At 41.8% G+C, this 26053-nt stretch overlaps 1 protein-coding gene and 1 long non-coding RNA gene across 3 annotated transcripts; one reads left to right on the top strand and one right to left on the bottom strand.

Annotated features, from left to right (window-relative positions):
* Positions 1 to 3396: 3396 nt before the first annotated feature.
* Positions 3397 to 21405, bottom strand: LOC106573074 (uncharacterized). Its single transcript, XR_001321257.3, has 5 exons — positions 21325 to 21405; positions 4185 to 4374; positions 3892 to 3969; positions 3550 to 3597; positions 3397 to 3453 (listed from the first exon to the last, which is right to left on the bottom strand). It is a non-coding gene; the product is annotated as an uncharacterized LOC106573074 (long non-coding RNA).
* LOC106573072 (shaker-related potassium channel tsha2) lies at positions 20767 to 24261 on the top strand. Of its 2 annotated transcripts, XM_014147742.3 has the most exons (3): positions 20767 to 22836; positions 23416 to 23469; positions 23595 to 24261. In XM_014147742.3, exon 1 carries the CDS (start codon positions 21343 to 21345, stop codon positions 22792 to 22794), a length of 1452 nt encoding a protein of 483 aa, XP_014003217.2. In that variant the 5' UTR covers positions 20767 to 21342; the 3' UTR covers positions 22795 to 22836; positions 23416 to 23469; positions 23595 to 24261. The 2 variants fall into 2 exon arrangements, with proteins under 2 accessions (XP_014003217.2, XP_045552830.2); XM_045696874.2 differs by having other exon boundaries at positions 20767 to 23469.
* Positions 24262 to 26053: the final 1792 nt, after the last annotated feature.

Consider the following 26053-nt stretch of genomic DNA (forward strand, 5'->3'; position numbering starts at 1 on the left):
GTTCCTTGTTTAGCCTTCTTCGGTAGATGGTAAGTAAAGCAGCCTCATTCCGTCCACTCCCTGTGGCCATGGTGCGGATCTCAAGAGCATACTTGGCCGAGAGCTGAGTTTGGATTGGTCTGCCATTTAGCATGCTTCTGTCTATTTGAGCTGGTCAGTATGTCTAGGTAATTCTGTCTAACGTGACTTTAAAAAAAATGTATCACATAGTAAAACTGCATAAGTGTTGCCCTCCACTTTATTGAGGACCGAGATTTGAAATCAGTGGAATTCTAGTGATAGCTAAGGAGATGTAGAAAACACCTGTCTCCAAATTACATGGCATCCGACAGGAGACGCGTCCATCCATGATGTATACGGGTAAGATAGCCTAACTAGTTATGTTTTCAGATATTACACGTTTCTAATTTTGACAGAAAGTGGTTTCATTTCAAGTTAAAGTGTACTGTTAGATAGCTAAAGTTAGCTGGCTGGCTCGCTAGCTAACGTTACGTGCATGATCTTATTATTCGTATCTCAGAGCCATTTGGTTGGCTAGTTATAACCTAATTTTAACTAGCTAACATTGAACCTCGTTGGTTAGATACCTGCAGATTCATGCAGGGTAGTAACGTCCTGAGTTGGGATTATGGTTCATTGTTTATCTAGCTAGCTAGCTACATGTCTTAACAAAAGACTCCACTATGCAAGTATCCATTTCAGTAGAATGTAACTGCAACAACTGTTGATAGACGTACTAGCTGGTAAATTTGCTATGGCTATCAACTCTGATTTCAGACCACGGGTAAGATAGTTTAGCTAGCTACATTTTGAGATATTACACAATTCTAATTTTGACATAAAATCTTTTATTTTCAAGTTAAAGTGTACTGTTAGCTAGCTAACGTTAGCTGGCTGGCTCGCTAGCTAACATTACACGTATGATCTTATTAGTCGTATCTCAGAGCCATTTTCTTGACTAGTTATAGCCTAATGTTAGCTAGCGAACATTAAACCTGGTTGGTTAGCTACCTGCGGATTCAAGCAGGGTAGTATGTCTTAACAAAAGACTACACTATGCAAGTAACCATTTCGGGTTGTGTTCGTAAATTCAGTCTGGCCATCTACTCCGATTTCAGAGCACTCTCGTCTAATTGTGCCAGAGCTGTCACACCCTGTTCTGTTTCACCTGTTTTTGTGCTTGTCTCCACCCCACTCCAGGTGTCGCCCATCTCTCCCATTATCCCTGGTGCATTTATACCTGTGATCTCTGTTTGTCTCTTGTCTTGTCAGGTCTTACCAGCGTGCTTTCACGTCTTCCTTTTTCTCAAGTTCTGTTTCTTATTTTTCCCGATTCTGACTATTCTGTCTACCTTGACCCCGAGCCTGCCTGCCGTCCTGTACCTGCCTGACTCTGACCTGATCACGAACCCCTGTCTGTCCTCAACCTGCCCTTTGCCTGCCCCGTGTTTACAATAAATAATCTAAGAACTGTACTATCCGCCTCCTGTGTCTGCATCTGGGTCACATCCTGAGTTGTGATGAGAGTGCTGAATAACTGATGAATTTACGAACGCTCAACGCCTGTTGAATATGGCCGGTGTCAGTAAACGTCGGCAAAAAAAGCTGAATTAAATTGTTGCCAGCAGCATAGTTACAGTCACCGATGCTGTGGATAACATGAAAACAGCCTAACCAGCTCTGCTAGGGCGAGTAAAATGGTCAGAATTGGCTGTTCTCTCATTTGTGTCTGGAAGTAGCTAGCAAGCTAGCCAATGTTAGCCAGTTAGCTTCAGTGCTTGACAGACGTTGTGAGGTCAGAACGTTCAGATCAACCCTACTCATCGGCCAGAGCGTCCAGTGTGAGCTCTGAACGCTCCGAGGAAAAGGAGGACCGAGCACGCCCCCATTCTCTTCGACAGGGCTGTAGTGGAGCAGGTTGAGAGCTTCAAGTTCCTTGGTGTCCACATCACCAACAAACTAGAATGGTCCGAACACACCAAGACAGTCATGAAGAGGGCACGACAAAGCCTATTCCCCCTCAGGAAACTAAAAAGATTTGGCATGGGTCCTGAGATCCTCAAAAGGTTCTACAGCTGCAACATCGAGAGCATCCTGACTGGTTGCATCACTGCCTGGTATAGCAATTGCTCGGCCTCCGACCGGAAGGCACTACAGAGGGTAGTGCGTACGGCCCAGTGCATCTGTTTATCATATATGCACAGTCACTTTAACTATACATTCATGTACATACAGCCTCAATTGGCCTCAACCAGTGCTCCCGCACATTGGCTAACCAGGCTATCTGCATTGCGTCCCACCACCCACCACCCGCCAACCCCTCTTTTACGCTACTGCTACTCTCTGTTCATCATATATGCATAGTCACTTTAACCATATCTACGTGTGCATACTACCTCAATCAGCCCGACCAACTCGTGTCTGTATGTAGCCTCGCTACTTTTATGGCCTTGCTACTGTATATGCTCGCTACTGTTATTTTTCACTGTCTTTTTACTGTTGTTTTTATTTCTTTACTTACCTATTGTTCACCTAATACCTTTTTTGCACTATTGGTTAGAGCCTGTAAGTAAGCATTTCACTGTAAGGTCTACACCTGTTGTATTCGGCGCACGTGACAAATAAAATTTGATTTGATTTGAGTGAAACGCTCTGAATTTCCAAACGGACAATCTGACAGCACAGTTGCAGTCACCAACGCTGTGGACAACATAACAGCCTAACCAGCTCTGCTAGGGCGAGTAATGTTCAGTGAGCTGTTCTCTCATTTGTGTCTGGAAGTAGCTAGCAAGTTACCTTGGGTGCTTGACTGCTGTTGTTAGTACAGAACGCTCACGTCAACCCTTAAAGGGCTGAGTGGGGCTAAAGCTAAGAAGGTGTGAATGATGCTGAATGGGTGTAGACATAGAAGGGCTCTCCAGTAGTAGTACCAAAATAGTCAAAGGCTATTTGCCCATTGTTCCTCAACTGTAGTGTATGATATACCATTTTCTAGTCTCTACTTTAATCCAACGTAAAAAACACAATTTAAAATGTAGCTACATAAGACCTATTTGAGCCGGTCGGTCACATATTTAAGTCGGTATGTTCTTACCTTCATGTCTATGGCCATAACTTTTCCCGTTGAAATGTCTCAGTCCTGGCACTCAATACATTGAAATTAAGTAAAGACTGTGCAAAAAAGAACAGATAGGTAAAGTCTCATCAGGGCTAAGCAAATGTACTACATACCTCCATGGCTGTCATCCACATGCTGCTTTGGTGAACATGATGCTAGGGCTGTCCTAATTGAAAGACACATTACACAAATAAAGGGTCTTGTTTCTCCTCTGAATGTACGTATTCATACATGGTGCAAAAAAGTTACTGTTCCTATTTTAAGTCGATATGTTCTTACATTCATACTGTATCTACGGCCATAATTTGTCCCGTTGAAGTGTCTCATTGTAGGCCCTATTTGAAATAATACATTGAAATTAAATACTGTGCAAAAAAGAACATATAGGCAAAGTCTCATTTGGGAAAAGTGAAAGTACAGGTACTACATACCTCCAAGGGTGTCCTCCACATACTGCTGTGGTGAATATGATGCTTGTCCTAATTGAAAGACAGATTACATGAATAAAGGGGCATGTTTCTCCTCTGAAATGCCATTAGCATTTAGCAGGACAGGATATATCCTCCAATGGATTTTTGAATGAATAATGCTTCTTCCCTAACTTGTATTTGGACTCTTGGCCCCTGACGTGGCATATGTGTTATAGGGGAGACAACTAATTCTAAGAATAGAAAATACATAAATACTTTTGGAAATTGACCATGAAAGCTGAATATGGTTCAGAAATTGAACTTTGCATATAATCAAGCATTTAAAAAATCTATTTTACATACCAGCTCTAAAGTCTGCTGGCACCCCAATGTTTTCACGGTTCGATAGAAGCTCCTGATACGGTAGGACTGGCGGTGTGTCTGGAAGAGAAGCTTTTAACATACCAACTCTACTGTCCACTAGCGCCTCAATGTTTTCACATTACATTTGTGCCGTTTCCTAATTGTCTAGACCAGTGAATAATAAGGTAGAGGCATGAATCATTCTGAAAAACACGGACTGTCACATCAGACAAGTTAATTACACTAACAGTTAAAATGAGAGTATATCAGAGACATAAATTAGGCAAAATTACCTGCTCCCTTCATGAACTTAAAGCAACTTCTTTCTCAGGTGCTGTCTGGTGGAGTACATTCGATGGCTAAATTGTTACTTTTGTTATTTTTTCTGATATAACAGATGTCGTCTTTGAAACATACTTGTAGAACTACTGCATGTGGCTCGTTCGTTTCATCCAGGAACTGAATTACAGCAAACTTCATGATCTAAAGACAGGAGAGAATGAGGGAGAACAAAGCATAGAGACCGCTTACAATCAAAAATAATAATTTACACTACAATCACACAAAAAAAACCTTGTGAGAGGCGAACAGAAAAAAGCAGGGCTATGCCATGTCTACAAGTGGCTCAATGGAAAGCCAGCTTATCCATTCTGGCAAGGAAGAAGAATTCTTCAGCACATTTATAGCGTTGGTGAAGAGGAGATTATCTGATAATCCAGAGAGGTGAAAAATGCCTATCTTGGAAGATGGCAAAGGGTAGGTGAAGAAATCAACCATGTTCCTGAACCTCTTGTAGATTACGAAAGTGTTGCCCATTTCATTGACGACCACATTCTGTACAACAGCAATGTCCTGGTTTTGTAACAGGACACAGTTGTCTCCCTCTGTCCTTTTCACAGTAAATTCTACAAAGTAAAACTCATACTGATTTTTTCACTGCTAGTCCATTAAGGAATGGTCCGGTGTTGTGCTCTCTCAGAGACCTTGCTTTTGAGGTGATCATTCTTCTGTGTTATTTCTTATCTGACAGTCGACGAACAACCTGCTCCAGTGGGTGGGTGAAGCAGTTTCTTAATTTGGGGAAAAGAGGGTGGCAAAGAAGGGAGTTGCAAACATAGGATCTGTGCTCCAGTATTCTCTTAGGGAGTTCTTCTTTAGTATTCCCATGAGAAGGACTGTCACCAGGAAGGTATACATTTCACTAATTGTGGTTGTCACCTATTTAGCGAGTTTCCCCCTCATTCCTGGCTCTCTCTTCTCCTGTAGCTCCAAGGCATAGTGATTAATCTCCTCTACTATGTCTCCTACCAGCTCCTCTGTCAGAAACAGTTTGAAGCACTCTGCCTCAGAGGAAAATGGCAAGGGGATTTGCACTCCAGACTGGGACTCATCAAAGCAAACAACAGGGCCAGGAGGGGTGAAATGGCTGGCGGTCTTCCAGCTAGCACAGAACCCCACTGTACTGTACTGCATCCACTGTCAGTCTGCCTCCATCAACACCAGCATCTTCAAAGGGAACTGGGACTTCTTCAGTGGACAAGGAGTCCTCAGATTCAGGGTTCTAAATGGCTACAAGGTTGGGGGGTAGCTCCTCACTGTCACTGTCAGAATTGAATTTCTGACTTTCATACTCAGACTCATTGTCAGAATTTATCAAAATCTCCAGAATTTCCACATTTGTGAATTGTCTCCTTTTGAAGACATTGCTAATGCTACAGCTTAGCTCACCAGCTACATACATAAACAACAACACTGAATGGCTCAGAGTGGGAGTGAGAGGTTACATGATTGACTGCCGGCACGCACCACTTGTATCAATAAATCACTATCAGAAAGTGTTTTGTGTGGTAATTATGTATTTATTTACTGTTTTCACATGTTTTCAAGTACTGGTAACAAATCATGCATTCCGATTCTTGCATATATTGTAATGGACACAAATTATGTGTGTAAAATACTTTTTTGAAGATTGTACTGATTATGATGGGCAATGCTAAATCTAGCTATGTGCGGAGCCATGTTTGTTGACATACAATGCATTCTGGGTTTCACGTAAATGTCTGTCGGACCAAAGATGTTATAACAAAATGAGGTGAGGAAGAGTTCACTCATTTTTCGAGTAAACTTCCGAAAGTGAATGATGTGATGTGAACAATGGTACATGACACACCCCCTTCAACATGCATACTATAGACCAAACTAATCTTGTCTCCTCTTTTTATCTTTGGTTGATGCGAAAAAAACAGACATGGCGGCGTGCACAAACTACATATCGTCAGATTACTTTCGATTTCTAGAAAGTGTTTTACTCAAATATATTTGATCAATGGTGAGCTCAGCCGTGATGTGATTAATTATAAATAGTAATTGCTATTAGCTAATTCATATTGTAGTTTTTGTCAGCTGAGAGTTATAAAAATATGACTGCTTGTGTTAGGTCAATCTTTCCTCAGTTAGCACTAGGACAAAGGTAGCTTACATTTTCCAGTTTGGATGATTGTGTTATGCTGTAGCTACTTCTGTGAATGTCTGAACATTGCATCCATAAATAAACTGGTCACAATCTGGACATAACTTGGTAAGGACTGTGTTTGTGCAAAATACTTCTGTGAAAAAACAGTGTAGCCAGCTCAAATGCTGATTGTTGTGTCAATCGAAACTGGACGTTGTAAATAAACATTCTAATCAAGTGTTCTAATCACACCGGTTTGAGCATACGCTACAGGTACCACTGTAGAATGATCACACCCGTTTGTTGGTACGTGTGAAAAGGTTAATATCTCACAATCACACAACTTTCACATCCACATTCACTTAGTACTATTCCCTAACACACTCAGTAATCTCCCTTATTACCCCATGTGCATCTTGCTATGCACCATATGCTATGTACCATATGTATCTCCTGTACATATATAATAATACCAAGTGTTATTGTTAGTGGCTGCAGACCACGTAGACACTTCTTATAAATGCCTACAGACAGCTGTCAGTGGGGCTTTCCATGATACCACCTTCTGGAGACACCTGAAACCCCACCTCTTTAACCTCTCTAGGGTCGGCGGGACGAAATCGTCCCACCTACGTAACAGCCAGTGGAATCCTGTGGCGCGTTATTCAAATACCTTAGAAATGCTATTACTTCAATTTCTCAAACATATGACTATTTTACACCATTTTAAAGACAAGACTCTCGTTAATCTAACCACACTGTCCGATTTCAAAAAGGCTTTACAACGAAAGCAAAACATTAGATTATGTCAGCAGAGTACCCAGCCAGAAATAATCAGACACCCATTTTTCAAGCTAGCATATAATGTCACATAAACCCAAACCACAGCTAAATGCAGCACTAACCTTTGATGATCTTCATCAGATGACAACCCTAGGACATTATGTTATACAATACATGCATGTTTTGTTCAATCAAGTTCATATTTATATCAAAAAACAGCTTTTTACATTAGCATGTGACGTTCAGAACTAGCATACTTCCGGTGAATTTACTAAACATTTACTAAATTACTCACGATAAACGTTCACAAAAAGCATAACAATTATTTTAAGAATTATAGATACAGAACTCCTCTATGCACTCGATATGTCCGATTTTAAAATAGATTTTCGGTGAAAGCACATTTTGCAATATTCTAAGTAGATAGCCAGGCATCACAGGGCTAGCTATTTAGACACCCAGCAAGTTTAGCACTCACCAAAGTCAGATTTACTATAAGAAAAATGGTATTACCTTTGGTGTTCTTCGTCAGAATGCACTCCCAGGACTTCTACTTCAATAACAAATGTTGGTTTGGTCCCAAATAATCCATAGTTATATCCAAATAGCGGTGTTTTGTTCGTGCGTTCAAGACACTATCCGAAAGGGTAAATAAGGGTTACGCGCACGACGCATTTCGTGACAAAAAAATTCAAAATATTCCATTACCGAACTTCGAAGCATGTCAACCGCTGTTTAAAATCAATTTTTATGCCATTTTTGTCGTAAAAAAGCGATAATATTCCGACCGGGAATCTGTGTTTAGGTTCAAAGACGATAGAAAATAAAAACATGGGGTCGACTCGTGCACGCGCCTCAGCCCATTGTCCTCTGATAGAGCACTTGCCAAAAGCGCTAATGTGTTTCAGCCTGGGGCTGGAATTACATCATTCAGATTTTTCCCGCCTTCTGAGAGCCTATGGGAGCTGTAGGAAGTGTCACGTTACAGCAAAGATCCTCAGTCTTCAATAAACAGAGTCAAGAAGCTCAAGGAATGGTCAGACAGGCCACTTCCTGTAAGGAATCTTCTCAGGTTTTTGCCTGCCATATGAGTTCTGTTATACTCACAGACACCATTCAAACAGTTTTAGAAACTTTAGGGTGTTTTCTATCCAAAGCCAATAATTATATGCATATTCTAGTTACTGGGCAGGAGTAGTAACCAGATTAAATCGGGTACGTTTTTTATCCGGCCGTGCAAATACTGTCCCCTATCCCCAACAGGTTAAGGAATACCTGGGATAGGATAAAGTAATCCTTCGCAGACCACCACTGGAAAGCTCCGCAGGAAGAATCAATCATGATGTTGACGATGCCAAATTGTCATGGATTTTCTACACAAAGACACTCAAAGTCAATCTTAAATGAATCATTGTTAACCTCTCTGGGCTGGGGGGCAGTATTTTCACGTTCGGATGAAAAGCGTGCCCAGAGTAAACTGCCTGCTACTCAGGCCCAGAAGCTAAGATATGCATATTATTAGTAGATTTGGATAGGAAACACTCCGAAGTTTCTAAACCTGTTTGAATTATGTCTGTGAGTATAACAGAACTCACATGGCAGGCGAAAACCTGAGAGGAATCCAACCAGGAAGTGGGAAATCTGAGGTTTGTAGTTTTTCAAGTGATTGCCCATCCAATATACAGTGTCTGTGGGGTCAGATTGCACTTCCCAAGGCTTCCACTAGATGTCAACAGTCTTTAGAACGTTGTTTCAGGCTTCTATTGTGAAAGGGGAGCGAATAAGAGCTGTTTGAACCAGGGGTCTGGCTGAAAGCCTTTAGTTTAGTCACGCGCACGGCCGTCGATGAGCTCCGTTCCCTTTCATTTCTAAAGACAAAGGAATTGTCCAGTTGGAATATTATTGAAGATTTATGATAAAAACATCCTAAAGATTGATTCTGTACATCGTTTGACATGTTTCTACAAACTGTAATGGAACCTTTTTGACTTTTCGTCTAGACTTGTGCATTTGGAATAGTGAACTAAACGCGCGAACAAAAAGGACGTATTTGGACATAAAGATTAACTTTATCGAACAAAACTAACATATATTGTGGAACTGGGATTCCTGGGAGTGCATTCCGATGAAGATCATCAAAGGTAAGTGAATCTTTATAACGCTATTTCTGACTTTTACTGACTCCGCACCATGGCGGGTATCTGTATGGCTTGTTTTGGTGGCTGAGCTCTGTACTCAGATTATTGCATGGTGGGCTTTCACCATAAAGCTTTTTTGAAATCTGACACAGCGGTTGGATTAAGGAGAAGTTTATCTTTAATTCTATGCATATCACTTGTATCTTTCATCAACGTTTATGATGAGTATTTCTGTAAATTGATGTGGCTCTCTGCAAAATCACCGGATGTTTTGGAAGCAAAACATTACTGAACATAACGCGCCAATGTAAACTGAGATTTTTGGATATAAATATGAACTTTATCGAACAAAACATACATGTATTGTGTAACATGAAGTCCTATGAGTGCCATCTGATGAAGATCATCAAAGGTTAGTGATTAATTTTATCTCTATTTCTGCTTTTTGTGACTCCTCTCTTTGGCTGGAAAATGGCTGTGTTTTTTTTGTGACTAGGCGCTGACCTAACATAATCACATGGTATGCTTTCATCGTAAAGCCTTTTTGAAATCGGACACTGTGGTTGGATTAACAAGAAGTTTATCTTTAAAATGGTGTATAATACTTGTATGTTTGAGGAATTGTAATTATGAGATTTCTGTTGTTTGAATTTGGCGCCCTGCACTTTCACTGGCTGTTGTCAAATCGATCCCGTTAACGGGATTTGATCCCTAAGAAGTTTAATTATCAGCAAGCTGGAGAGGTTCCAACAAACTCAATGCACCAAGTACACATGTCGATCAGGAGCTCTACACGGGGAAGTCCCGTTAGTTCTCTTATATACAGATAAGTTATATTTGCATGATTTAGCTTATTCATCATTCATAATTAATTAATCATTAATATTTGCTTCATTCATGTGACAAACAATACTGAGTCATGCAATACTGGGTCATGCATGACCAATACCTCACGAGGCTTCTTCACTCTAAGCTGAGACCTTGAAACTGAATTATGCCGATACTGATAGTGAGGATTCGTTCAATCAGTCACTTGCATGAACATAGAAATTGGTTATTAGAAAAGCGCAAACATAAACATTTCCATCACGCAGCCTTTTTTTAAAACCTCATTACCATCACAATAAACTAAAACGGGAGGCAATAATTGACTTAACAGCCAAGGTGTATTATTTTTAACATACTATTAAAATACACTAAACAAAAATATAAACGCAACATGCAATGATTTCTAAGATTTACTGAGTTACAGTTCATATAAGGAAATCAGTCAATTTAAATAAATTTGTTTGGCCCTAATCTATGGATTTAATGGGTGACATGTCTGGTGAATATGCAGGCCATGGAAGAACTGGGACATTTTCAGCTTCCAGGAATTGTGTACCGACCCTTGCGACATGGGGCTGTGTATTATCATGCTGAAACATGAGGTGATGGCAGCGGATGAATGGCACGACAACGGGCCTCAGGATCTCGTCACGTTATCTCTGTGCATTCAAGTTGACATTGATAAAATGCAGTTGTGTTCGTTGTCCGTAGCTTATGCCTGCCCATACCATAACCCCACCGCCACCATGGGGCACTGTGTTCACAACGTTGACATCAGCAAACCACTTGCCCACACAATGCCACAAACGCTGTCTGCTATCTGTACACTTGAAACTGGGATTCATCCGTAAAGAGCACACTTCTCCGGTGTGCCAGTGGCCATCGAATGTGAGCATTTACCCACTGAAGTCGGTTACAATGCCGAACAGCAGTCAGGTCAAGACCCTGGTGAAGACAATGAGCATGCAGATGAGGTTCCCTGAGACGGTTTCTGACAGTTTGTGCAGAAATTCTTTGGTTTTGTAAACCCACAGTTTCATCAGCTGTCCGGGTGGGAGGTCCTGGGCTTGCTAGGTTACAAATGGTCTGCGGTTGTGAGGCTGGTTGGACGTACTACCAAATTCTCTAAAACGACGTTGGAGATGGCTTATGGTAGTGAAATTAACATTCCATTCTCTGGCAACAGCTCTGGTTGACATTCCTGCAGACAGCATGCCAATTGCACGCTTCCTCAAAACTTGAGACATCTGTGGCATTGTGTTATGTGACAAAACTGCAGATTTGAGTGACTTTTTATTGTCCCCAGCACAATGTGCACCTGTGTAATGATCATGCTGTTTAATCAGCTTCTTAATATGCCACACCTGTCAGGTGGATAGATTATCTTGGTAATGGAGAAATTATCACTAACAGGGATGTAAAGAAATTTGTGCACAACATTTTAGAGAAATAAGCTTTTTGTGTGTATAGACCAACACTTTACAGGTTGTGTCTATATTTTTGTTCAGTATAGTACTCACTTATAGGAATGGGTAATTGTTTGCAAGTTGTTCTGAAGAAGCCATTGAAGGCCGAAACATCAATCTTTTAAACTTGTCAAATAAAACTACGTATTTTTTATGATGAGCGAGTGTTGCGCTTTTTCCTGTACAAAGTTGCTAGCTATCCCAAGCATTTCAATCGGCGACGTCACTCACGGTGAGACTTTGAAGTTGTTGTTTCCCTTGGCTTTTGTGGAGCAATAGGTAATGATGCTTCGAGGGTGACTGTTGTTGATGTGTTGAGAAGGTCCCTGGTTCAGGCCAAGGTTGGGGCGAGGAGAGGGACGGAAGCAACGCTGTTACACTTGTATTGGTGGTGTTACTTTTCAGATCCCATGCATGCACAAGATGTGTTCGGTGCAGACTGCTGCCAGACAACAGTACATTTAAAACATGTGGGCAATTAACCCACTGTTTGCAAGTGGAGGAAACTAGACATTCTGTAAAGGTCCTGTGTGTAGCTGGTGTAGAGAGTCAGGCGCAGGACAGCAGAGTTGAGTAATCAACGTACTTTACTCAAAAAAAGACAAATATACAAAGTAACATCACGAGCCCACAAAGACGGACCGAATTACAAATAAACAATCACTCACAAACACAACATGGGGAACAGAGGGTTAAATAATGAACAAGTAATTAGTTGAGTGAAGCCAGGTGTGTGAGATAATGACAGAACAAATGGAAAATGAAAAGTGGATCGGCTGTGGCTAGAAAACCGGTGACGTCGACCGCCGAACGCCAAGATTCAACAACTGAGACATAAACTGAACAAGTTTAGATCCCAGATCATGACGGATCCTCCACCTCCAAATCAATTCCGTTCCAGAGTACAGGGCTCAGTGTAACGCTCATTCCTTTGACGATAAACGCAAACCCAACCATCATCCCTGGTGAGACAAAACCTCAACCTGTCAGTGAAGAGCCCTTTTTGCCAGTCCTGTCTAGTCCAGCTACCATGGGTTTGTGCCCATCTGCGACGTTGTTGCCGGTAATGTCTGGTGAGGACCTGCCTTACAACAGGCCTACAAGCCCTCAGTCCAGCCTCTTTCAGCCTATTGCGGACAGTCTGAGCACTGATGGAGGGATTGTGCATTCCTGATGTAACTCGGGCAGTTGGTGTTGCCATCCTGTACCTGTCCCGCAGGTGTGATGTACCGATCCTGTGCAGGTGTTGTTACACGTGGTCTGCCACTGCAAGGACGATCAGCTGTCCGTCCTGTCTCCCTGTAGCGCTGTCTTAGGCATCTCACAGTACGGACATTGCAATTTATTGCCCTGGCCACATCTGCAGTCCTCATGCCTCCTTGCAGCATGCCTAAGGCATGTTCACACAGATGAGCATCTTTCTTTTGGTGTATTTCAGAGTCAGTAGAAAGACCTCTTTAGTGTCCTAAGTTTTCAAAACTGTGACCTTAATTGCCTACTGTCTGTAAGCTGTTAGTGTCTTAACGACCGTTCCACAGGTGCATGTTCATTAATTGTTTATGGTTCATTGAACAAGCATGGGAAACAGTGTTTAAATCCTTTACAATGAAGATCTGTGAAGTTATTTGGATTTTTACGAATTATCTTTGAAAGTCAGGGTCCTGAAAAAGGCACATTTATTTTTTTGCTGAGTTTAGATACTTGGCTACACATGTGTTCTTTCTCAAATAAAAAAGAACATTCACGAAGACCTTTGATGTCTACCCCTGATTAACAACTGTGAAGAGGACAGCGTCTCAGTCCTGGAACTGATCCCCTTACAGATGCCAGGCAGGGCTTGGATTCAGATCTGGGTTTAAATAATATTTGATATCTTTTGAATACTTTGAGCATTTGCTTTAACCTGCCTGTAGAGTGAGATGAGTGGGGTTTGCAGTTTTGGAAATATTATTTTGCTCCTTAAAGCCAGACAAGCTCAGTCAAGCATAGATCATGTTTTTGAAAATATTTTAAATAGTATTTGAACCCAGGTTTGCTTGTATTGGAAGTTTCCGACTGCCAATACTGTCTACTAAAAAAGGGCAAAAGGCTTGATATGATCAAGCAGTGAAATCATGCTCCGGAAGGAGCTTGAGGAGGAGCAGAGGAGATAGAATGTAGAATGCAGAGGAGGATATTTCGAGGGGGAACCCACAGTGTCGGGTTTCAGCCTCCTCTTGCTCCATGCCTGGTTGGTTAGTTACTTCTCAGTGAAACCATGGCCATCAACGTTAGATAACAGCCTTCTAAAATGGGTGCGCAGGAATCCAACCCTCCCCAGGAACTGGCATGGAGCTTGGCTTCGGGACCTAGGGTGTCTCCTTAATCCATATAGGAAGCCTTAAGGCTGGGACAGACACCTCTGGGTGTCTGAAGACGGTTCAGACCTGGGTTCAAATACTATTTAAAATATTTCAAATACTTTGAACAGTTGCTTTCACCTACCTGGAGTGCCATGTGGGTGGGGGTTTGCACTTTGGGCCTTTTCTATTGGTTCCATTGCAACAGGCAAGCTCAATTAAGAGCAGATACATTTGTTTAAATAATTTTGAATAGCCTTTGAATCCAGGTCTGGATGCCTGTGCCCCAAGCCTCTGATCACACACATACAGTACACTATATATGCAAAAGCATGTGGACACCCCTTGGTGACAGGTGTATAAAATCGAGCACACAGCCATGCAATCTCTGTAGACAAACATTGGCAGTACAATGGCCTTACTTAAGGGCTCAGTGACTTTCAACATAGCGTCGTCATAGGATGCCACCTTTCAAACAAGACAGTTCATCAAATTTCTGCACTGCTAGAACTGTCCCGGCCAACTGTAGGTGCTGTTATAGTTGTGAAGTGGAAATGTCTAGAAGCAACAACGGCTCAGCTGCGAAGCTCACAGATTGGGACTGCCGAGTGCTGAAGCGGGTAGTGTGCAAAAATAATCTGTCCTCAGTTGCAACACTCACTACCGGGTTCCAAACTGCCTCTGGAAGCAACATCAGCACAATAACTGTTCGTCGGGAGCTTCATGAGCTTCATGCCTGGAGAACGCTACCTGCCCCAATACATAGTGCCAACTGTAAAGTTTGGTGGAAGAGGAATAATGGTCTGGGACTGTTGTTCATGGTTTTGTCACATCTGCCCCTGCTATGCCCTCTGGTGTTCATCCGGTGTCTTCTTGACCTGCAGTTACTCCCCCTGTACACACACTCTCTCGCTCCCTCTCTGTGTGATTGTGTGGTTGGAGACAGGTGTGCTGGAGTCAGAGCAGATCCCTACCAGCTGCAACTCATTCCATAATCAAGACCTCTACAAATACTCAGTCCTGCCACTTCCACTCTGCCAGATTGTAATCTCTGCTCAGTCAGTCCATGATTCTAGCCATTTATGATTATTCAAGATCCTGTTTCCCTGCCTGACACCGTTTATCCTCTCATTGCAGTTACCTCTCTGGCTCCTGTCTCCTGTTCCACATCTCACCACCCAACTACCTTGCTCTGGATTATACTCACCATCACTACCTTGGATTCCCCTCAGGACCTGTTTACCCTGTTCTACTCAGCTAACTCCAACCTCAGTCTCCACATCTGGGTTTTCTGCAACTCATCCGAGCTTCCCCGGATCTGCACTACATATCTCTCTGTGTAACAATAAATATTTTGGTTCATTCATCCCTGTTTCCTCATCTGAGTCTGCTCTTGGGTTCCCCTGTGTCGCTCCGCCTAACAGGTTTGGGTTAGGCCCCTAAGCTCCAGTGAAGGGAAATCTTAACGCTACAGCATACAATAACATTCTAGACAATCCTGTGTTCCAATTTTGTGGCAACAGTTTGGGGAAGACCCTTTCCTGTTTCAGCATGACAATGCCCCCGTGCACAAAGCGAGGTCCATACAGACATGGTTTGTCAATCAGTGTGGCGACTTGACTGGCCTGCACAGAGCCCTGACCTGAACCCAATCGAACACCTTTGGGATGAATTGGAATACCGACTGCGAGCCAGGCTTAATCGCCTAACATCAGAGCCTGACTGCACTAATGCTCTTGTGGCTGAATGGAAGCAAGTCCCTGCAGCAAGGTTCCAACATCTAGTGGAAAGCCTTCCCAGAAAAGTGGAGGTTGTTACAGCAGTAAAGGGGGGACCAACTCCATATTAATGCTCATGATTTTGGCAGTGGTGGAAAAAGTACCCAATTGTCATACTTGAGTAAAAGTAAAGATACCTTAATAGAAATTTACTCAAGTGTAAGTCACCTGGTAAAGTACTACTTGAGTAAAAGTCTAAAAGTATTTGGTTTTAAATATAGATAAGTATCAAAAGTAAATGTAACTGCAAAAATATACTTAAGTGTCAAAAGTATAAATCATTTCAAATTGCTTATATTAAACAAACCAAATGACACAATGTTTGTTTTTAATCTACAGATAGCCAGGGGCACACTCCAACACTCAGACATCATTTACAAATTAAGCATTTGTGTTTAGTGTGTCTGCCAGATCAGATTGAGTAGGGATTTGTGTCTTGGACCATTGTGTGAATTGGACAATGTTCCTGTCCTGCTAAGCATTCAAAATGTACTTCTGGGTGTCAGGGAAAATGTATGGAGTAAAAGGTACTTTATTTTCTTTAGGAATGTACAGAAGTAAAAGTTGTCAAAAGTATAAATAAAGTAAAGTACAGATACCCCCAAAAAACTACTTAAGTAGTACTTTAAAGTATTTTTACTTATGTACTTTACACCTCTGGATTTTGTAATGAGATGTTCGACGAGCGGACGTCCACATATTTTTGGTCATTTAGTGTACGTACATAGGGGCTAATCGGGATGGCATTAACAGATCTTAAGGTTGTTTAGGCCAACACTTTCACACTTCTAATGAGATGAGTTTGCTCTCCCGCTTTCTATGTTGGACATATTTATAATACACTAGGGGGGGAAGGAGGGAGCACTAAATATCTGTCAAGATATACAGTAGCCTTTTGTAACTAATTTAATTTACTCTCATATCATGACATTTTATTCTTACATTGTTGTAAGACTTAGAGTAACTTTCATGAATAAAACCAGATATTTTGGCCTTAGTTATAGTGGTTCAACTATATGGGGTTTGGTATGGGGGTTTGGTATGAAATACACTCCCTTCTACATGTGCTGGATGGTACCACCTGAAGGCTTACTATAAAAGAAAGCACCTTATTTGTAGTGATGGGCATTCTTTTTAGACTTTTTAGTGAGCCTGCTCATTTGGCTCCGTTCTGCTAAAAGGGCCATTCATTTGGCTCCCAAACGGCTCTTCGTTCAGTAGCGCTTCAAAATACCTACAACCATGAAAAAATTGAATATCTCTCATGTAAAGCCTACAGTTGCCTGCCATTATGTCAGATCGTGACGTGAATTCAAAGACATTTTTACATTACCAAATTATTAGATGACCTGCAAAAAAATGAGGAAAAACATGAACTCACTGCAAAAAATGTGTGTGGACCAGAAAAAGTATCTCTCATCACTATCTATTGTTCGTGCAGTGAGTAATTACAATCTTCAGAGAGCCCAGTGAACGGCTCTTTCACAGATGCGATTCGGTTCCCGACGTTCACCAAAAAGAGCTGCTCAAGAATAGCCGTTAGTTTGCGAACAACCCGTCATTACTTATTTGGCAATGGTCTTGGTAAGTGGAGTGTGACAATATATTTTGTGTGATGCTTCCTTGACTAGACTACTGACGTTACAAAAAATTCAAAGGGCAGTGTAAGGCACATTTCTGAATAATATGACCAAATTCAATGTTTGGCTTAATGTTTCATACACATCTATTTGCTTTTACGAAGAAAAACAAAACATGTAGGCTATGAGGATTATACACTGAGTGTACAAAAATCTAAGAACGCCTGCTCTTTTCATGACATAGACTGACCAGGTGAATCCAGGTGAAATCCTTTATTTACAATATTCCTCCCATGCCCACACACTTCTAATTCTGAAGAGTGAAAGAATACCTGTAAGAGGGTTGCCTTGGCTGTAGTTTTTATACAGTACCCAAGACCAATCTGTGAGTTCATTTGACCATTGGAAAAAGATCACAATTTTCAAAGTGATGATTACACTTAACTTCCCAACACAATACCGCAATAAATGTGACTGCACTTTCAAATAATATTTTTTGCGCCAATGGGAGACTCGAACTACGTTAACCCAATATTTATGAGCAATTCCCCCACCCACAATGCTCACCTGAATGCTTTTTTTTATTTTAAGGGGTTGGGCAAAGGCTGAAATTGGGGTTGAGAGTTACCCTTTAACTATGGATAATGAGTTCAACTAAACCCTTAGTTCCCATCGAATGTTCGTGACCATACAAAAATATGCTTGCTAATAAAACAGAGGTTATTGTCCTTCAGAAAATGTATAGAATAACCTCGTAATATTGAGATATTTCCCACATTTTTAGATATCATTTGTATCTCACCTGCTGGCTGTCTAAATTATAGAACCTTAAGGAAGTCTTGAGACAAAAGTGGATGGTCTTACTGTAAGACTTCTGTGTAAATGGAAACCTACTCAAAACAGAGGCTTCCCAGACTCTAACTCTGACTCAAGCTCCACATCCACATACTCATCCCTTCCATTGAAGCCCTGGTACCACTTCCCCTGCAGCGCATTCATCAGGTCAAGTAAAAGGCCCACTATTGCATATTCAAAAACATAAATGACACAATAATGATGAGATCCAAAGGCCGTCAGCCAAAGCTGTTGACTATTGAGACTGACCTAATAAAAATCCAATATCATACAATAACACATGGTCTACAAATGGTATGTGTTTTATCTTCATATAGAGTTATTCAATCGTGCGGTTAACGCTGGCAGATGGACGGACGGACACACATGGAAACTGAAAGTCAAGGAAGTCACCCACAGTTCCCACTGTGATTACCTCATGTCCGTGCTGCTTGGTGAAAGGAAGGAGGAAAGCTCATCTCTGCTATATTTAGATAAAGAGAGGCTGCATGGTGAAATGTGTGCAACTGTGTTCAAAGTCGGTAAACATAACTTACACCCAGAACGAACTTCACGCAGTGTTTCATCATTATGATATTGATACCTAAACTTCCATATGGAGGATCACATGATATCACGCCTCATCTCTGACGTCAATCACTAACACCAAGATTATTCCATGATAATAATGAATTGATCTGGATACATTGCCAATGCCATGCTTTTCTGTGGCGTGATCGACAATGAGTGTTTACATGCAGTCCTCGTCGATCAGTATCTAACGTCCTGTAAGAATATCTAAGGTCCTATAAGAAAGAACGACTTGAAATGTATACACTGTATCCATGCATTTATTTTGACAAGTCGACATTGGTTGATGGGTTCGTGTTGTGCTTCAATATATGCATGCTTGTGTACTGTGTACTTGTGAGCACTGTGGGACCTGGCATGACCTCTATGTTGCCTTCCGTTAGTGGTGTGAATGACTTGAGGATATCCTGTTGCCATGGAGGGTCTCCTGCACCCACAGGTCAGGACATCCATAATGAGGGGGTCGAATGTGCTTCCTGTCAGCATTTTACACGCCTCAGGCTCCATTGAGGGGATGGGGTGGGGGAGGGGGGGGGGGGGCTAACTAAATGCTATTATTTTTCAGTCAGCTATAATAACCCATTACATTAGTTACTGAGTTACTTTTTCCCCCCAGATTAACATATGCTATATATTAACTCTGGGAAAGAAGTGAGTCTCTCAGAGGCAAATGAGGTGACTGGTCATCAGTTAGTGCTGTTTTCAGTTAAGGCTGCCTAAGAGCATCTGCGTGTCATAGCTTACACGACCAACGGGGGAAAAGATGACAAGTGAAAAATGACAGAGACATTCTAGATCCAGATTCTTGACAGTAATGACGAACCTGGCATTCTTAGAACCTTTTTTTTTTTTATCCTGACACATTCATCAGCCTGAAGTGACTTTGACTGTTTTTCATCTTTATTTAATTAGGCAAGTCAGTTAAGAACAAATTCTTACTTTCAATGACAGCCTAGGAACAGTGGGGTAACTGCCTTGTTTGGGGCAGAACAACAGATTTTCAACCTTGTCTGCTCAGGGATTTGATCTTGTAACCTTTCGGTTACTAGTCTAACACTCTAACACTCTGACCGCTAGGCTACCTGCCGCCCCAACATGAAGACAGAAGGTCCTGACACCTTGGCCTGACCTAGATAGCAGTTTGGTGACCGCTGTATGCCGCTAACAGGTTATAGGTGGGGGGGAACCTTGTCGTGACGCTAACATCCAACCCTGGGTCTGTATAGATAGCGGGAGCAGTTAAGCTGTGTCCACTATGTTAACTGATGGTCATGGTCACCCATTCAGAAAACGTTTGATCACCACAAAAGTAAAAGTGAACTTCATTGGCCATCAATTAGCTGTTATAGCATGGGTTGGGTAGGCTACATAGGCTACTGTATAAAAAAAATTGGTCATTTGTGGAGTATCTGTAGATAAACAGCCTATCTTAGGTTTGGTGCTTCAGTTTTGACACAGAGATTAATCAACTGTATATTCCTAGGAAGGATGATCTTGTTTTGGTTTATTTCTCACAGTCTTCAAAGCACACCATGTGTGAAGCAGCTGAAACGGGTTGTGTCAGAGAGCATTAACTTACAGTGAGGGCAGAGGGCCTACAGTAACATCAGGAAAATGTAATCCATGAAGAAAATAAAAAATACTTTTTCATTTTGAGGGTTGCAGTCGTTCTTAAGGGGAAAGTTCCCCAAATTTCAAAATGACATATTGATTTCCTAGCCCTGTAAGCAGTCTTTGGCCAAGGTATGACAGAATCTGGTCGTGTAAGCTTTGGTTTAGTTTCCCTGGCACTGTTTCCACATGCTAACGTTTTAGCCTTTGTGACACAAATCCCATTCAAGTCATGGAACTGATATCAGCATTTTTCAAGCATCAATTTGTTCAAAACATCTATAACCGACTTTGTAGAGCCTCACAATGATTTATTGATACCTTTGGATGATTTAGACATGATGTGCGAATATTGCTAATATTGTTCCAATGTGAAGCTGCATTAAAACCCCTGCGGTTAGTCCACATTGGAAACAAACATTTGAAATGCAACATAAAAAAAAACGAACTGGTGAAGTTGACTGAGTTATGATTTTTGTGTAGGTTAACTAAAGTAAAATTGGTCAGTCCTTTAAAAAAATTATGGCAGTGATTTGTTTCTCTGAAATAAGATATTAGAGCACTGCAAATCCTGAGTTGAGAAAACGTTTAAGAAGTGTAAAAGGTGTTTACTAGTTGTGTTAGATTCAACAACATGACACAGAGAGAGCAGTAAGTGAGCAGTGGACAGTGCAGCGAGTGTCATCACGTCAGTCAATTTGGGGAGGGCTTCTGGCTGTTTAAAATGGTGTGAATATGATAGCCAATACTGTAGACAGCCAACGGTAGCAAGTCGACAGACTGGAGAGTATTTCAGGACCGTCTGCAACTACAAAAAGTTTATTGATTTAAATGGGGGAAACCAACAAGAAAACTTTTACTGGGCAGAAAAAAAACATATGGTGGAGTAATTAATCAGACCCTTTGGGAGGCTGGAGTGATACAGTGAGGATTTACTTGGATACATTACCGAAGGAACGAGAGGGAGAGAAAGAAATCAAAACTACAGAGAGAAAGTGACAGTTGGGGCCGTGGAGGTGAGTGAAGCGCTTACCCTTGAGAGGGGCAAAAGATGACTGTTGTATCCCTTGAGAACCAGGACGAGACTGTGGTAGTCCCTCCCCTGTACCAAGATGATTGCGACGTGGAGCGGGGCGATCAGGAGTGTAGCGAGAGGGTCGTCATCAACATCTCCGGGCTGCGCTTCGAAACTCAACTGAAGACCCTCTCGCGCTTTCCCTCTACGCTATTGGGAGACCCGCGTAAAAGGATGCGCTTCTTCGATCCGTTGAGAAATGAGTACTTTTTCGACAGGAATAGACCCAGCTTTGATGCCATCCTTTATTATTACCAGTCTGGAGGAAGGCTTAGGAGACCTGTCAACGTTCCCATGGACATTTTCATGGAAGAGATCAAATTTTATGAAATCGAAGAGGAGGCCGTAGAGATGTTCAAAGAAGATGAAGGTATGATCAGAGAAGTGGAACGTCCGATGCCTGACAACGAGTTTCAGCGCCAGATGTGGTTGTTGTTTGAGTACCCTGACAGCTCAGGGCCTGCCCGGATGATCGCTGTCGTATCAGTCAGTGTCATTTTGATATCCATATTGATCTTCTGTTTGGAGACTTTGCCACGGTTCAGGGAAGGTCACAGCACAGACATAGAACTCAGTAATCACCTCACCACGAATGGGACTACTCGCCACAAAAAACACAATCCGTTGACAGACCCGTTTTTTATGGTCGAGTCACTTTGCATCGTGTGGTTTTTCTTTGAATTTCTCATGAGGTTTTTATCGTGCCCCAGCAAACCGGCTTTCTTCAAAAACGCAATGAACGTCATTGACATATTAGCGATTGTTCCTTATTTCATCACCCTTGGACTTGAACTCGCAGAGCTACAGGGAGCGGGAAGCGAGCAGGCCATGTCGTTAGCCATTCTCAGAGTCATCCGTTTGGTTCGAGTCTTCAGGATTTTCAAACTTTCCAGGCACTCCAAGGGTCTCCAAATCTTGGGCCAGACACTCAACGCCAGCATCAGCGAACTAGGTCTTTTGATATTCTTTCTTCTTATAGGGGTTATTCTGTTCTCCAGCGCTGCTTACTTTGCAGAGACAGACGACCCTGAATCGGGATTCACGAGTATCCCCGCCGCATTTTGGTGGGCGGTGGTGTCCATGACAACGGTTGGATATGGAGACATGTGCCCGGTTACTATTGGCGGCAAAATAGTGGGATCTATGTGTGCCATCGCCGGAGTGTTGACCATAGCCCTACCTGTCCCTGTCATCGTTTCCAATTTTAATTACTTCTATCACAGAGAACGCAATGATGAGGACACCGCCGTGTATACTCACGTGACTTGTGGTCAACAGAACACTTCATTTGGCGAATTCAACTCGACCAGCGACAGCAAACAGTCCCTCGCCAAATCAGAGTACATTGAAGATGATTCTTTCGAGGCTCTCAGATTTACTAACTTCAGCCCATTTGAACATTACACTGGCAAGCTGACAGATGTATGAAAAAACAAGCAACGCCCTAGCTGAGCAGAAAAAACGATATCGGTGAGTAGCCGGCCTGAGAACATTTATGGGCGCTTTTACATGCAATCTCTCAATAACTTGAATTCATTTGTTGAATGCCTTCTGTTGGCCTAATGCTTCGTCACAGTAATGTCAGGTCAGTGTCTGGCCTATGTGCATGTTTGAATAACTACACTCAGTTTTACCCACCCTATTACGCACGGTGTTTGTTGCATTATAATCTTAAAATAGCTGGAATGAATTTGTTTGACACCTTCAGGAGGCCTAAAACTGTATTACAGGTCAGTAGCATACAGTGTTGAGTGGCCACAACAACTTCTAAAACTGGGTTGCTTTTGGAGAGTTTATAGAATTTCTGAACTCGGAGCGCCACTGTGTGGTTGAAACGCAATCGCGCAGCAGACGCTTCTCAGGTAAAACGTTCAAGCAGCTATTTACGTGACGTGTGCAAGACGTTGCTGATGATGTAAGTGCGTGTATACTTTACTTGTGACTGTGTATACATTTTCCATAAAAAAAAGCTTTTTAGGGACATTTTAGACAGAAGTGATGGAATGTCACCACACACAAAAAAAAACATGATCTTCTTTTTACTTCCAGGGGACAAGATCAAAAACCACTGCCTTTCTGCTCCACTTGAAAGGAAATGCTGATGTAAGTGTGTGTATTATTTACTTATGACTGTGCATACATTTTCCCTAAAAAGCTTTCTAGGGACATTTTAGACAGAAGTGATGGAATGTCACCACACAAAAAAAACATCTTCTTTTTACTTCCAGGGGACAAGATCAAAGATCATTGCGTTTCTGCTCCACTTGAAAGGAAATGCAGGCATGGCTTTTCCAATTCTAGATATACTTGTAACTGAAAAAGTCAAGATAGTGAATAAAAAACACGCATGACATGTCTCCATGAACAATTGGCCAGCAATGTGAGATGACAGGGGCTGATGCATCATCCAATGGAGAGCTCGCTGAAGAAAATACGGTTTTGGAGCCTCTGCCTTTAGGAAACTGATAACCTTTGAAAATCAATTAACATTTCAAAGTATTCAATGATCTATGAAATTACTACTGTAGATATCCTGTTGTGTATTGTTGTAAATAGGCCTATTATGTAAATTCAATCGTTGTGCTCGACTCAGAATCTTAATGCGAACGTATCTTACTCTGTGTGCCTTTACGTGGATGATTTCAGAGGAACTATTTGGGTAGTCCTTTATTTTATTGAACTATTTATTGTACAGAGAATCTGATTTCGCTATAAACGTTCCTTGGGAAGCTAGTTTTAAAATCACTAGTCTTAAAATAACAAAGTCTGCATGGAAAGGAGACATCAATTGTGCTGAAAAAATGTCATGAAGATTTATTTATATTTTTGTAAGATTGTTAAAATGTATGTGAACTTTTGAAGAATCTTTTTTTATAAAACAATTCTGAAAATAAATGTGGCCTTTATTATCATTGTTCTGGGTGGGTGCACCTTTACACACATTAAAGGGATACTTCGGGATTTTGGCAAAGAGGCTCTTTATCTACACTGAACAAAAATATAAACGCAAAATGCAACAATTTCTAAGGTTTTACTGAGTTACAGTTCATATAAGGAAATCAGTCAATTATAATAAATTCATTAGGCCCTAATCTATGGATTTCACATGACTGGTCACAGATACCTTTAAAAAAAGGGTAGGGGCGTGGATCAGAAAACCAGTCAGTATCTGGTGTGACCACCATTTGCCTCATGTAGTGCGACACAGCTCCTTCACATAGAGTTGATCAGACTGTTGATTGTGGCCTGTGGAATGTTGTCCCTCTCCTCTTCAATGGCTTTGCAAAGTTGCTGGATATTGGCGGGAACTGGAACACGCTGTCGTACACATCGATCTAAAGCATCCCAAATCTGCTCAATGGGTGACATTTCTGGTGAGTATGCAGGCCATGGAAGAACTGGGACATATTCAGATTCCAGGAATTGAGTACAGGTCCTTGTGACATTGGGCCGTGCATTATCATACTGAAACATAAGGTGATGGCAGTGGATAAATGGCACAATATTGGGCCTCAGGATCTGATCTCTGCGCATTCAAATTGTTGTCAATGAAATGCAATTGTGTTCGTTGTCCGTAGGTTATGCATGCCCAAACCATAACCCCACCGCCACCTTGGGGCACTCTGTTCACAACCTCACGCCCAAACGACGCCATGCAAGTTCCTCCGTGAAAAGCACACTTCTCCAGAATGCCAGTGGCCATTGAAGGTGAGCATTTGCCCACTGAAGTCGGTTACGACGCCAAACTGCAGTCAGGTCAAGACCCTGGTGAGGACGACGAGCATGCAGATAAGCTTCCCTGAGACAGTTTCTGCAAACCCACAGTTTCATCAGCTGTCCAAGTGGCTGGTCCCAGACGACCCCGCAGGTGAAGTAGCCGGATGTGGAGGTCCTGGGCTGGCGTGGTTACACATGGTCTGTGGTTGTGAGGCCGGTTGGACGTAATGACAAATTCCCTAAAATGACATTGGAGGCAGCTTATGGTAGAGAAATTAACATTCAATTCTCTGGCAGCAGCTCTGGTGGACATTCCTGCAGTCAGCATGGCAATTGCACACTCTTAAAACTTGAGACATCTGTGTTATTGTGTTGTGTGACAAGATTTTATAGTGGCCTTTATTGTCCGCAGCGCAAGGTGCACCTTTGTAATGATCATGCTGTTTAATCAGCTTCTTGATATGCCACACCTGTCAGGGGGATGGGTTATCTTTGCAAAGGAGAAATGCTTACTGCCAGGGATGTAAACAAATTTGTGCACACAATTTGAGAGAAATAAGCTTTTTGTGCATATGGAACAATTTTGGGATCTTTTATTTCATCTCATGAAACATGGGACTAACACTTTCCATGTTGCGTTTATATTTTTGTCAGTGTACTTCCCCAGAACGAGGTGAATTTTGGGATACCAGTTTTATGTCTCTACGTGTAGTTTGAAGGAAGTTGCTAACTAATGCTAACGCAAGAGTTAGAGTTTGTTTTTATTTGTACAGGGACGATGCACATTAATCAACGTTTCAGTAAAAGGGCCGGTTTTAGCCAGCCGGCTAATTCTCAACCGCAGTCCCTGGGCAGGATATCATAAATAATTACAATAACAATACAGACAAACAATGAGGAGTGAGCACATGCAAAGCAACATGCAACACAGACACAGCAATAGCACAAAAAGCAACAAAACAAAATACAG

The sequence above is a fragment of the Salmo salar genome, chromosome 16 (genome assembly GCF_965601325.2).
Source record: "Salmo salar chromosome 16, fSalSal1, whole genome shotgun sequence".
Taxonomy (NCBI): Eukaryota; Metazoa; Chordata; class Actinopteri; order Salmoniformes; family Salmonidae; genus Salmo; species Salmo salar.